The following is a 14,569-nucleotide window of genomic DNA, read 5'->3' as shown; positions in this document are numbered from 1 at the left end:
TTTTACATTTTTATGATGGAATTCAATTTTTTAATAAAAGACTTATACGAGAGTTATATATTTAAAACTTGTACATATTATTATTTTAATTCTTAAAATCATTTTTAAATTAACTAAAATTAATCTGAATAAATGTATAAAATTTGATCCAAAATAATCATAAGACTTGTTGTTCAATCATAATCTTGTTACAACTAAAGATTGAGAATTCATGTTGTTATATCGACTTAGATTGTATACAAGCCAAAACTAACTTAATCTATCTAATCAAATGGCTCAAATCCGAATACTCAATGTAATTTAGTAACATCACGTTGGATTAAAGATAAATTATTCTATCTAATTATTCTTAGTACCCAGACTTAATCAAGAAACGTAGTATTAAAAATATGATTTTTTTTTCATTTTTTTTAAATAAGTTTTTTCCATTGTAGAGTTAAAGATAAATTAAAAATAATAATAAATATAAATTGATTTGAGGTGATATGAACTTATATATGTCGAGCCAATCTTTTTATTAGGGATATTGTTGGTTAGGGATGTTTCGGTCAATTTGGATAAGAGACGAAGGCTTGGGAGTAAAGGAAAGAGAAACTGTCTGACACTTTCTGACTTTGAAGCATTGCTGATTGCCCAAAAAAGAAACGAGTACAATGATCGAAGGGTGGATACAGTGCTTCATCTCATCCATTGAAAAACGTCCTTTGTCGGTCCATGGAGGAGATCTGACCGTAGAAAAAAAAACACAAAAAGAAATCATTTCAGGACCACCAAGCAACATGATAAGATTCCTTTACGGCAGAAGGAATTTTTATTTGGAATATTCCACCGACCTGATTTTACTTTAGGAAAAAGCTACTCTGCCGCTCTCACTTTACCGATCCACTTTGACACCTTGACGTGGCTGCTCACATATATACCTGATGTGGCATTGTGAAGAAAAAAAAAGTAAAAAGAAAGAAAATAGAAAAATAGAAAACTGAGAGAAATAGGAAACGAGCTTCTCCTCTGAAGGAGTTTCGCGCGTGATGAAAATACCTCTGTAAGGAGCCCATCCAGTCTTTTCTTCTGTAACAAGCTTCTCCTCTTCACCTACACAGAAAAATCGGCTCCCCAGGGTCACATTTCATCCTCTCCTCTTCACCTACACAGAATATTTTTCTCGGTGCTGACCACGCGAAAGCACCCCCCGAGTTTTTCATCTACACAGAAACACCATTCTCGGCACTGACCACTCCGATTCGGCGCAGTTCATCCTCACCACCATTACCTCCACGTCGAGCTCCAAGGTAGAAGCTATAGGTATTTTTGAAAAAAAAAATATTATTTATCTTTGCTAGGTGCCTGCTTCCCATATTCTTTATCTTTGTAAAATAAAAACTGGATAGGAATTTGCAAGCAATCGGTAGGAAATAATTTGAGAAAGAGGCATATTTTTTTTTTGGAGTAGTGTAGAAAAAATATTAATCTTGTATTGTGAGCTGGCTAGGAGCTTATATGCAATGATATGTAGCACTTTGGATTGATGGGTTATGCTCGAAAGGGAGGCAGAGTTGGTTGCACGTTGGTGGAATCCTCGTGGTGGTCACAAAATTTCAGATGTTTGAAGGATGGTCCTTATGTGCTTAACAATGTGTTGAATGGCCAGAATTAGAAGTCATAATATTCAACAATTTGTATGCTTGGATTATTGCTCACAATTCCCAGTTCTCCAGCTAATGAGACTTTTAGGGATTTTGCACTTTTTCTTCATCTTGCTAGTTGGGTGCATCCTTTTGTATACTTCCAGCTAATGAGACTCTGGTAAATTGTATGACTTGTATCTCTTTTTCATGTTGAAAGTTATGATGCACTACATGGAGTCGCTGGAGCTTATGCAAAACGTATTTTTGTAGAAGAGCTTGGTGCACAAGAAAGCTCATTACTGAACTGCACACCAAAGATCTTCCTGGAACTTTCTTTCATTTTTTGACAAAACTGTCTTGGCTTGTTAAGATTTGGGTGGAGGGTCATAGTTCAAGGGTCATAGTTTGCCTTCCTTGTAAAATATAAAATCTTAACAAGCCAAGATATGCATTTTTCAGCAACAATTTCTTAGTGTGTAAGGAGGGTGACTTACATCCTTGGAATAATTTTTATTATTATTATTTTTTAACAAGTATGTTCTGCTGATGGGCATGAATAAAGCCATTCACCACAGCCATTGTACTAACAGTAAATTAATTGTATGCTAATTATTAAATTGTATAGTTAAAAATTACTAACAGTAGATATAGTTAAATTTGTCTCTTCTAATTGTATGCTAATTGTTAAATGTGATAATGAAAATTTTTATAATCTTCGCTTGTCAATAATATGAAGAAAATAAAATGATATGCTAATACAATTATCGGATATATGTTGTAGGTTCTTCAAGGCGGAGTTGATATGGCTTCCTTTGTAGAGTTATCAGATAATGAGTATGATGAAGTAGTAGTTGATGATGTGCCTGATAATGATGATGGTGTTGAAGAACCCAAGGTTGGTGAGGTTGTCGAAGAACCCAAGGCTGGAATGACATTTTCTAGTGAGGAAGAAGTCCGGTCTTACTATATGAAGTATGCTAAGTATAAAGGGTTCGGGGTGCGTAGAAGAAATTCTAGACAAAGCGACGATGGGAAGGTTAGATGGTTTACGTTGGTATGTGTCCGGCAAGGCATAATAAAGAGTCAGGCTTCCAATGTCCTCAGACCAAGACAAACAGAGAGGGTATGGTGTAAAGCAAGAGTTAATGCGGTTTTGAATGAGGATGGCGGATACACCTTATCTAGTGTAATCTTGGATCACACACATGTATGTAGTCCGGGGAAAGCAAGACACTTTAGATGTTTCAAGAAGGTAAATGCTCGTGTGGCTAAGAGGCTTGAAATAAATGATGAGGCCGGAATACGTACTTCCAAGACTTTCAAGAGTGTAGTTGTTGAAGCGGGGGGGTATGAGAATGTGCCATTTGGGGCGAAGGAATGTCAAAACTATATTGAAAAAGCACGACAACTTCGCCTCGGAGTTGGAGGTGTCGAAGCTCTAATGAACTACTTCCAGGATATGCAGAAAAAAAATCCAGACTTTTTTTATGCGATCGATGTGGGCCCTGACATGAGATTAAAAAATGTGTTTTGGGCAGACGCCCGAAGTAGAGCGGCATATCAATCATTTGGGGATGTAATCACATTTGATACAACATACTTAACTAATGCTTATAAAATGCCTTTTGCGCCGTTTGTGGGTGTGAACCATCATAGTCAGTCAATTCTATTCGGGTGTGGATTGATATCCAATGAAGATGCACATACTTTTGAGTGGTTGTTTCAGTCATGGTTGAAGTGTATGAATGACCGACCACCAAACGCAATCATTACAGACCAAGATAAGGCAATGCAACTTGCAATTGCGAGGGTGTTTCCTTCGTCTAGGCATCGTTTTTGCTTGTGGCATATCATGAAGAAACTTCCTGAGAAGTTTGGATCATATTCTCGATATGACGAGATCAAAAGTACTCTACATCGATGTGTGTATGACTCGTTAAATGAGAATGAATTTGAAGAACGATGGTGTGAATTGCTTGACAATTATGATCTTCGTGATAATACTTGGTTGGGATCTCTTTATGTTGATAGGCAGTTTTGGGTGCCGGCATATGTTAAAAATACATTTTGGGCTGGAATGTCAACTACACAACGTAGTGAAGGCATGAATGCATTTTTTGATGACTACGTTCACTCTAGGACCACATTGAAACAATTTGTTGATCAGTATGATTCAGCCCTTAGGAGGAAGGCAGAGAATGAAGCAATTGCTGACTTCAATTCATTTAACACTGAGATTCCTTGCATCTCCCGCTATCCTATTGAGAAGCAATTTCAAAAAATATACACAATTGCCAAGTTTAAGGAAGTCCAAGAAGAATTTCGAGGGTTTTTATATTTGAGTACCTCGTATTTAGGGGGCGATGGTGCAAAATATATGTACGGTGTCACGGATGAGATTGAAGTGAGTGATGGACTCCTTAAACGTGCAAACTACATGGTGAGAGTACATGATGAAGATCCCCTAGAGATTACATGCAGTTGCAAGTTGTTTGAGTTTAGGGGAATATTATGTAGACATGCTCTTCGTATTTTGACGCAGTTAGGCAAAAGTGAAGTTCCTCCAAAATATATTTTGGATCGGTGGAGGAAGGATATAAAGAGAAAATATCTACTCATAAAAAGTAGTTATGAGGCGACGAGCAACCCCGAGAGACAAAGGTATGATCGGATCCAAACTTGCTTCTATCAACTGTGTTCAAATGCCGCAAAGACCGAAAGAAACTGTGTCAAATTGATCGGTCAACTAGAACAGTTGAAACTAGAGTACCCGGATGACGATTCAAGAGAAAGTACTTCTACATCTAGTCCAGCTACTCCCATGGATGGCACGACAGGAAAAGTTCTTAGTCCGTTAGTTGTCCGGAGTAAAGGGAGACCACCAAGTAAGAGAAGAACGCACCCCGTTGAGAAGGCTCTGAAGAAACCGAGTACGAGAAGGAGATTGCCCACAACCGAGGTATAATATTGTAATATTATTTTTGAACATATGTTTGTTTGCACCTTGTGTATTTTTTAGATTTTTTATATGTTAATTTGGGTGTCTTAAATTACATATTACGATATTATTCTTGATTTTCGTTGATATGCATAGATGAGAAGTCACTTATCGAGAGAAGATAGACCAAATACAAATGTGAGCGGCACACAACATGAGGCTCCGCAAACCCAGGTACGCTAAAAAAGTCAAGTGTGAACCATGTTTATTCCTATTATTTTCTTTTGTTTATGTATAGAACCCAAAGAATGATATTTGATCATTTTTTTAGGTATCCTGGCTACACTCTCAAGAAAGTCAAGTTTGGACACATGCGCCGGATTATTTTTGTACTCCCTCGACTGCTCCTCCACCTCCAGTACAAGCGCAACCTGTGCGATTGAATCTCTCGGATCAAGATGATCTATATCAGCCTAGATGGTGGCAACCATGATTGTGTTGTATTTATAATGGTGATGGTGTTGTCCAGTTGGAGGTGTTTTTTGTGTATATGCTAATTTGAACACTTATTGTTGGGCATTTTTTGTAAGTGAAGTGGTTTATGTATTTATGATGGTGATGGTGTTTCTATAATATGACCATTTTTTGTAAGGTTTATGTATTTATGATAGTGATGGTGATGTCTAGTTGAAGGTGCTTTTTGTGTATATGCAGATTTTCTATATTGTTGGGCACTTTTTGTAAGGTTTATGTATTTATGATGGTGATGGCTAGTTGAAGGTACTTTTTGTGTATATGCAGATTTTCTCTATTGTTGGGCACTTTTTGTAAAGTTTATGTATTTATGATGGTGATGGTGATGTCTAGTTGAATGTGCTTTTTGTGTATATGCAGATTTTCTATATTGTTGGGCACTTTTTGTAAGGTTTATGTATTTATGATGGTGATGTCTAGTTGAAGGTGCTTTTACTTTTTGTGTATATGCAAATTTTCTATATTGTTGGGCACTTTTTGTAAGGTTTATGTATTTATGATGGATGTCTAGTTGAAGGTGCTTTTTGTGTATATGCAGATTTTCTATATTGTTGGGCACTTTTTGTAAGGTTTATGTATTTATGATGGTGATGTCTAGTTGAAGGTGCTTTTTGTGTATATGCAGATTTTCTATATTGTTGGGCACTTTTTGTAAGGTTTATGTATTTATGATGGTGATGTCTAGTTGAAGGTGCTTTTTGTGTATATGCAGATTTTCTATATTGTTGGGCACTTTTTGTAAGGTTTATGTATTTATGATGGTGATGTCTAGTTGAAGGTGCTTTTACTTTTTGTGTATATGCAGATTTTCTATATTGTTGGGCACTTTTTCTAAGGTTTATGTATTTATGATGGTGATGTCTAGTTGAAGGTGTTGTTTGTGTACATGCAGATTTTCTATATTGTTGGGCACTTTTTGTAAGGTTTATGTATTTGTGTATATTCTGTACATCGAATATGCATTTATTGATGTGCGATTCATCCCATTTAAGGACATCCTATGATTCAACTATATTACAAAAATATAGTTGAAAGAATCCTGAACATAAAAATAGAGCATTAAAAGATTGGGCATACCCATCCTTGATGAATGCAATGAACATGCCAAAATAGTCTTTTACTAAAAACAAACACGTTAAAATACAAGCTTTGTTTCCAAAGTCTCAACAAGTACAAAGAATTTCCACAAAATACAAAGAGTTTCCATACTTCCATACATGAAAATATACACAATTGCCAAGTTGTTGACTTCTATTACAACATTAACATTTTCTTTTGAACCAACCACAACTGGATATAAGTAACCCAAAAAAGAAAAACCACGACAATAAAATTGTTAACACATATGTAGCCTTCTCCAGTTGCCTCTTGCGCCTCTCGGCCTCTATTTCTAGTCGATGATTCAAGGTTTGGATATCCATTGATGCTTGGATCTTTTCAACTTCAACTTTTAACTTATCAGAAGAGTGTTGTAATCGTTTGATAGTCTTTTGGCAATATGATGGCATTTCAGGGTCAAACCAGCAGAAGTATCCACAAGACTTCCCAGACTGCAAAAATCAATTCTCAGTTAAATTTTGACAAACAAGACTATAACAAGAAAATGGACATATGAGAGCAAGAAGAATAAATTTCACCATATAGTTTTGGCATCCAAAAAATCGCCGACCCTCATTGTCCTCCGTATGCGCAGTTCTTTGACAAGCTTTAATTCCACAATAACAAATGGGGTACTCAACTATTGACTTTCCTGAACTTGAGCTATTTCCACTACGTGACTCAGACATTGCTGTTCATATACAAAGAGAACAATAAAGTAAATGTTTAAATCCAACCTATCCAAAATAAATAAGAAAACATTTGTTATGCCACAACCTCAACAGAGCCTAGAAACTCACATTTGATACAAATATTTGCAGCTTTGAATATAAAGAGAAATTTTTCACTACTCTCATTTCAATGCAATGAAACTTAACCCCTCCTACAATGTATTTGGGAGTTGATGACGGAATGAGATACAAAGGAAATGATAAAGTAAGAATGGATGGAACATTCATGTAAATCACTATATATAATGTCACAAGAATATATAATATGGTAGAAAAAAATTGCGTCTGTGTGATAGGAATGAACCAGCCAAGCATAAATACATGATGCATTTTCCACCGTAGGTACCTGGTACAAACAATATTTTCAATGAAAACAAGTCCAAACTTCAAATTGAATTTACAAATTGTGCCAACACAGATGCACTGCTAAAATTTCCATGGTCTACAAGTACACATTTATTTCCATCAAGATTTGTTTGGTTGCCAAGATCGTTGAATAAATGATAGCCTCCAAAGTTAATTTTAAAGCTGTCAAGGGATGATCTCCATGGGATTTTCTTTTAACATGAAAAAGGAAAGGTAAATTTAATTTATGGTCATGGGATTCATGCTCTGGACACCAGAATGGATTCCCAAAGGTTGCTTCATGCACCTTGAAGAGGGTCACAAATGAGGCACGGTAGTGTAAATAAATAGATGTTAACCAATGAGTGTAAATAATTTTTACACTAATTCAAGCTAATCTCACACAATACTACAACTAACAGACATTCAAGCTAATTGTAGACTTAAAAAAAAAGGAACAAACCGAACCCCTTAATAGCAAGTCAGATTTGAGAAAAAAAAAAAATTAAAACAACAATCCACGCATCGAAGCCCCTAATACAAGAAATCACGCATCGAAGCTTAGTGGTGGGCTGTTGGAGGTTACCAGAAACAATCTATGAATGAAGAGGAAGCCGAAGGTAGAGGCGTCGGAAGGCACTCGTGGAGGAGGGTAGCAGCTCTGCGACGAAACCCACTCAATCTGCAACGGAACCCACTCGGCCACTCTGCGACGGAACCCACTCGGCCACGGAACCCACTCGGCGGCGACAGGATGGCCACTTGGCGACGGGATGGCCACTGGAACGGCGAGGGCGATGGGAGCGTAAAGACCGAACGAAACCCACTCGGTCACTCTGCGACGGAACCCACTCAGCCACTCTGCGACGGAACCCACTCAGCCACGGAACCCACTTGGCGGCGACAGGATGGCCACTTGGCGACGGGATGGCACTGGTACGGCGAGGGCGATGGGAGCTTAAAGACGGAAAGAAACTGTTTCTGAAATGTGTTTTTGAACATTTCGATCGGTTTTTTTTTTTTTATATATATATATAATATTCCATGTGGCATGCCACGTCAGGCGGTCAAGTTGAGCGGTACTGTGCAAGCGGCACAGTAGCGCGACCCATGAGTATGTGAAATTTATAAATTTAAGATTGTATGTAGTATTATTCATATAATATATAAATTTTATACTATTAAATATAGTGAAATAAATATATTATCTGTAAAAGAAAAAATATTTATAACTGTGAATTATGCAACTATCGCATAATCGCTTTAAAAAATAAATAAAATATAGGATACATATGAAAAAATTAATTTTTTAATAATAAATCACACTTTTTTTTAAAATGATTACATGACGTTTATATATTTCACAATTATACGTAGAATTACTATATCTGTAAAGACTTTAGAAATAACCTTAATCACGAGTTGTTATAAACCCACAAATTCTATGCAATAATTCGCTGAAAGGTATATTTTCTTCTTCAGATTCAATGTTGTTCATCTTTCCCTTTCAAAAGTCTTTTTGTTTTTTTCAGCTGACTATTTGAGACCAACCTAAAAGCAGAAAAGTTAAATCAATGCATGCATGCATGCATAAGCGACGAGTAAAGGTTGTGGATGATTTTAAGGTTGTGTTTGGATGTTGAATTGAGTTAAGTTGAGATGATAAAATATTGTTAGAATATTATTTTTTAATATTATTATTATTTTGAGATTTGAAAAAATTGAATTGTTTATTATATTTTGTATTGAGATTTAAAAAAATTATAATAATGAGTTGAGATAAGTTGAGAGATGTTTATCATCCAAACAAAGTCTAAATGAATAAGACGTGGAATTTATGTCTTTTTACTAAACGGGATTATGTCCGTACTTGCTTTTGTCTCAAAAAAGCATGGATGCAATGCATATATTGGTTTTGAGAACGATCGATCCCAACCGTTTGCTCACCCTTTTGAATAATGTTATTGTCTTCGTTAATGGATATTTCTATGATTACTTTTATTGTAGAATGAGAAATGTTTTAGTTCAAAATTTTATAAAAAAAAATATATAAATTAACATGATTTAATATGATAAGTTATATTACAAAATTATTTTTATTATAAAATAAATCTAACGTATTATATAAAATTATATCAGTTTGTATGTTTAATTTTGTAAAACTTATTTGTGCATGTAACACTTCTCCTAAAGAAATAGATATTCACATAAATAATAAGAAAAATTATTCTCATCAGTTACTATTTACCACCCCACATCCCATATCGTATAAAAAACACCCTCATATCTATGAAAAAATATCCCCACACCCTATAAAAATGTTATAAGTATAAGGTGTGAGCGTGAATAATGATTGACGCATAATAAATCCCAAATAATAAACTCTATCTTCTACATCTGCAAATGAGACCGATGAAAATGATATGTACTGTTTGGATGAAACAATTTTAGTTGTGATGAAGTGATTCGGAGACAACTGATTTATTTATTTTTGGTTGAAAATGAGATGATATTTGGGACAAACTGAAATCAATATAAAACAGATTAATGTTTTTTCTAGAATAAAAATTGAGGAGATTTTATTGTAACATCCCCAAAGTTGGGCCAATGTTATATCCTCAATGGGCTTACACTTGTGGGCTTAGCCTAAGTTCAATCTATTTAAGTGGATTTGTAACGATGAACACAACTAATAATTCCTCTTGCCAATGTGGCGTTGCCACGTTTCCCACTTCCAAGTCGTCCAGAACGCGGAAGTCAATGCTTGCTCATTGGCATATGATAGGAAACGATCGTTCTAGTCTTTTGTAGGCCTCCTAGTCCTTGTTTCTTTTATGCGAAGTGGCCTTCTTTTTTCTTTTTCTACTCCCTTCCCTTATCTATGATTGCTTTTGTTTATGTTTCCTGCTCTGTTTCCTCATCAGCGCTAGGAAGATAGGAAGAAATTGAAGAACAGTTTCAATGCGTCTTTCTTTTTGGAGGTTTCAGAATTTTTTTCCTTCTTCATCTATTTTTAACACTGATAAGTTTTCTGCTCCTTTTTCTTATCAGCTCCAAGACAATGAGAAAAAAAGCAGAAGAGTTTGAAACTGATATTGGTTTCAAATTTTTGGCTACTTGAGTATTGCCTCTGATTTATCTTGTGTTCCAAAATATTGGGTTTATTTTCTTTTCCCGTATTGGAGCTTTGGGTTAGCTAGCTAAGCAGAGTTATGGCTGGAGCATTAATTGGACAGGCTGCTCTTGGAGTAGCATTTGGAGAGATATTTGCGGGGTTCTATAAAACAGTAAAGAATGTGACAAACGATACTCTAATGTTCGATTCCATTCTTGAACACCTCAAATCCACGCTAGCTATCTTAGAGCCATTTGTCGAAGAAATACAACAGTCAAACAGAGAACTGGGACGCCCAGAAGAGGAGATAAAGGGCTTAATTGAAAAAATGAAGAAGGGTGAGAAGCTCATTAGGACGTACTCGAAACTCCCGTGGTTGAAATACTGCATGAGATTCAATTATGCGAAAAAACTCCGCAAGTTGGATGAGGCCTTTCTCAAGTTTTTTCATGTTCATGTGACAGCATGGAGTGCGAGGAATGTGTTGCAGACTTTGCAAGGAGTGAATGATATCCGTGGGCAATTTAATTTAGTGGGAATGAGTGGCGTTGGGTTGGCGTGTGCAGTTCCTCGACCCCCAAATTTTATTGTTGGATTGGATGTGCCTTTGAAGGAGGTGAAGATGAAGCTGTTGGAGGAGGTGTCGGTGCTTCTATTGACTGCTCCTGGAGGATGTGGGAAGACCACATTGGTGAAAATGCTTTGTCAGGATGAGGAAATCAAAGGTTAGTTTATCAACTTCACTTCACATATGCCAAATGCTTTGGGAAATATTGTTTGCATGTCCAGCACACCAGAATGCGGATCCTTCAAACCATAAATGTTAGACATAAATCTCCATCTAAATAGTTTAAAAATTGGTAGGCAATGCTCTTTTAACAATCGCAGTAGCATTTTTGCAACATTATCCTACTTAAGAATTACTACTTCAGAGGAGTTGCAGATAAAAGAGAGGAAAAATTCCTCGTATCTTCATAATTGGCCACATTGTCTCAGAATATGGCTTTTGCTCATTTCTCACTTTGCTGGGATTGGTTTTGGGACTCAGTTCATTCTGCAACATTGCACGTTTCTGTTTATAAGTGATACAAGACTTGAAATTTGCCATCAGTTGTATCTTTTAACTCTATTGTGTTCAATTAGGCATATCTTTTAACTCAATTAGGCATATTTAAGGACAATATTTTTTTTGTCCCCGTTTCGAAAACTCCAAACTTGAAGGTCATTGTACATAGAGTATTTCGTCATAAGGTTGATCGGGTACCTGAGTTTCAAAGTGATGAAGATGCTATCAACCAGCTTCAGCAACTGCTGACTCAAATCAAAACTCCTATATTGTTGATCCTGGATGACGTCTGGTCCGGATCAGAATCCCTTCTGGAGAATTTCAAGTTTCAAATATCAAATTACAAGATTCTAGTGACTTCAAGAACTGCATTTCCAAGGCTTAGCTCTAAATATACGTTAAAACCACTAAACGATACAGATTCAATGACTCTTTTTCGACATTCAGCAATCTTGCTAGATGGGAGTTCTTACATTCCAGATGAAGATATTATTCATAAGGTACTTTCTTAACCTGTGTCACGCACACACACATATAATGTTTATGAGTGAAGCAATACATGATACCAGTTTCTGTCTTGATAAGTAGCTACACCAGCTTTCCCCAAATCCTAAAGATATAATCAAAAGTAGAGATACAAACTACGTGTTTTTTTTTCATTTCCAGACATTTTAATCTTGTTGAGATGGCCAAAAACTTTATTAATATTACCCACAAAATATCCAAACAATCACTCGAGTTCATTTGGTGGCCTTGAGATGCGGATAGTGAAATGCTGTGGGGGTTTCCCACTAGCCCTTGATGTGATTGGCAGATCACTTTGTGGGATGTCAGCAGTGACCTGGCGCAAGAGAGTGAAGGACTGGTCTAGTGGTCATTCTATTCTTGATTCTGATAGCTCTTTGCTTGGGTGTCTAAAAAGGAGCCTAGAATTCTCTGATGATGAAATCATCCGGAAGCAAGAGATTATATTGAAGGAGTGTTTTTTGGACCTAGGTTCTTTTCCGGAGGACAAAAGGATCTCCCTTATTCCTCTCATTGATATGTGGGCAGAATTATATGAACTAGATGAAGATGACAGCATTGCTAACCTACTTGAGCTCATTGCCCGGAATCTTGCCAGTCTTGAGGACTTCCCATGGTATGCTAGTTTTTTATTTGTATCATGAGATTTTCCAGCAGGCTGATTTTTTAACGTATTCAATTCTAGGTGCTAGTTATAATATTTTGACTATATATATGCTAAATATAATATGTCTTACAGATGATGCACTTTAGATTTTAATTGATAATGCATAATAGTTTGCCTGACGTCTCGATTGCTGAAGAACTATTTTTCAGTGGTAGCATATGGATCTCCCTGGGGAAAGAAAATTACTTGAGACTTAGGAAAGATAAAGTCATACCAACTAAAAATAAGGGAGGACTTCAACCACAATATTTACCTTTTGTAGTTTGTATCATATAGATTCTTCACATTAACAGAGGAACTCAACCACAATCTTTACCTTTTGTAGTTTGTATCATATAGATTCTTCAATTTGATCTTCTTAACAACAAATTATTACTGTTAACTTCTCTTACCAATGTGAATACTTCTCTTACCAATCTTATTCACACTGTTTTTAGTTTGTTGGACAGTCATGGAATTTATATTTTCAAGTGTAAGGACTCGAGAACTTGAATCTCTTCTAAGCATCTATTTTATCTCATTTACCAGGAAACATGCAAGTGATTTTGCTAGCTGCTACAGCGAAGACTTCATCTCCCAACATGATCTTCTTAGAGAGCTAGCTATGCACCAGAGCAACTTGGAGCCAGTAGAACAAAGGAAACGACTAATTGTGGACATAAGTGGAAACAACCTTCCCAAGTGGTGGATAGAACATAATCTAAAACCTATCAATGCCCGCCTTTTGTCTATCTCAACTGGTTGGTTAATCTCTCTCTCTTTCTCACTCACACACACACAAGCAAAAGTTGTAACCTATTGCATATTAGGTGCCCTGTCATAACATAGAGGATATTGTTTGCAGATGAAATGTTCCCATCAACTTGGTTCAACATTCAACCACTCGAAGTGGAGGTTCTAGTTCTAAATTTTCAAACGAAGAATTACACCTTCCCTGATTTTGTGAAGAAAATGGATAAACTAAAGGTGCTTATAGTCACAAATTGTGGTTTCTCTCATGCTGAATTAGGTAGTTTTCACTTACCTGGGTCGGTACCTTGTCTAAAGAGAATTGTATTAGAGAACGTTTCAGTTCCTTCCCTTTGCAAGAGCCTAGAGCAATTGAGGAGTTTGGAGAAGATATCCTTGTTGAGGTGTAATATTGGTCAGGCTTTTAAGAGTATCCAGGTTTCAAATGCATTACCAAATCTTGTGGAGATGAACATTGATCTTTGTGAAGATATTGCAGAATTGCTGGTCGACCTGTGTGATATTATTTGCCTTAAGAAGCTCAGTATCACCAACTGTTATAAGTTCTCTGCACTGCCTCAAGGGATTGGAAAGTTGGTGAATTTGGAAGTGCTAAGGCTCAGGGCATGTATTAATTTGCTCAACCTGCCAGAGTCAATCAGAAGCCTCCATAATTTAACTATTTTTGATACATCCTACTGCCTAAAAATGATGTGGTTTCCAGAACACATTGGTGAGTTTTGTAGGTTGGAAGAGCTCCACATGGAAGCGTGCTTACTATTGAGTAATCAGCTTTATCGGCAATGGTCGAATCAGTTGCCACCATTGTTTCAGAATCTAAAGCAACTGAAGCTTGTGACATGTGATGAAGAGATGTCCAACTTATGGGAGCCAGTCAAGGAGTTCCACACAAGTGTGAAGGTAAAGGTGATTAGAAGTTCAGGGCTGATAATCCGACGGGTTGGTCTTATATTTGCGGGAGCTGCAACAGAGTCAACATCTTTATACGGTCACAATTCACCATATTGAAAGAGAAAAAGAAAATATTTTTCTATGATTTTATTTTCCCCTATAAATTTCAAAAGAAATTGTACTTTAATTGTTAATACAAAGTCAACTGGAAGGTAGGAGGGGTGGTTCTAGTTTCACAATGAATACGAATACAAAGTGAATGGTAAGAGTTATTTTATTTTTAA

The 14,569-nt window shown here is 36.3% G+C and overlaps 2 protein-coding genes across 4 annotated transcripts; both read left to right on the top strand.

Annotated features, from left to right (window-relative positions):
• Positions 1-1,038: 1,038 nt before the first annotated feature.
• Positions 1,039-5,337, top strand: LOC109018962 (protein FAR1-RELATED SEQUENCE 5-like). Of its 2 annotated transcripts, none has more exons than XM_019001157.1 (4): positions 1,039-1,289; positions 2,407-4,584; positions 4,720-4,797; positions 4,895-5,337. In XM_019001157.1, the coding sequence occupies exons 2-4, from the start codon at positions 2,428-2,430 to the stop codon at positions 5,054-5,056; spliced, it is 2,397 nt and encodes a 798-aa protein (XP_018856702.1). In that variant the 5' UTR covers positions 1,039-1,289; positions 2,407-2,427; the 3' UTR covers positions 5,057-5,337. The 2 variants fall into 2 exon arrangements, with proteins under 2 accessions (XP_018856702.1, XP_018856703.1); XM_019001158.1 differs by having other exon boundaries at positions 1,039-1,302.
• A 4,779-nt stretch (positions 5,338-10,116) lies between these two features.
• Positions 10,117-14,569, top strand: LOC109018964 (probable disease resistance protein At5g66900). 2 transcript variants are annotated; one of them, XM_019001160.2, is made up of 5 exons: positions 10,117-10,724; positions 10,851-11,111; positions 12,506-12,593; positions 13,173-13,384; positions 13,489-14,569. In XM_019001160.2, exons 1-5 carry the CDS (start codon positions 10,484-10,486, stop codon positions 14,400-14,402), a joined length of 1,716 nt encoding a protein of 571 aa, XP_018856705.1. In that variant the 5' UTR covers positions 10,117-10,483; the 3' UTR covers positions 14,403-14,569. The 2 variants fall into 2 exon arrangements, with proteins under 2 accessions (XP_018856705.1, XP_035539138.1); XM_035683245.1 differs by having other exon boundaries at positions 10,117-11,111.

This window comes from Juglans regia, chromosome 12 (assembly GCF_001411555.2).
Source record: "Juglans regia cultivar Chandler chromosome 12, Walnut 2.0, whole genome shotgun sequence".
In the NCBI taxonomy this organism is placed as follows: Eukaryota; Viridiplantae; Streptophyta; class Magnoliopsida; order Fagales; family Juglandaceae; genus Juglans; species Juglans regia.
The sequence above is the reverse complement of the archived record's forward strand: the minus strand, read 5'-3'. Positions and strand labels throughout refer to the sequence as shown.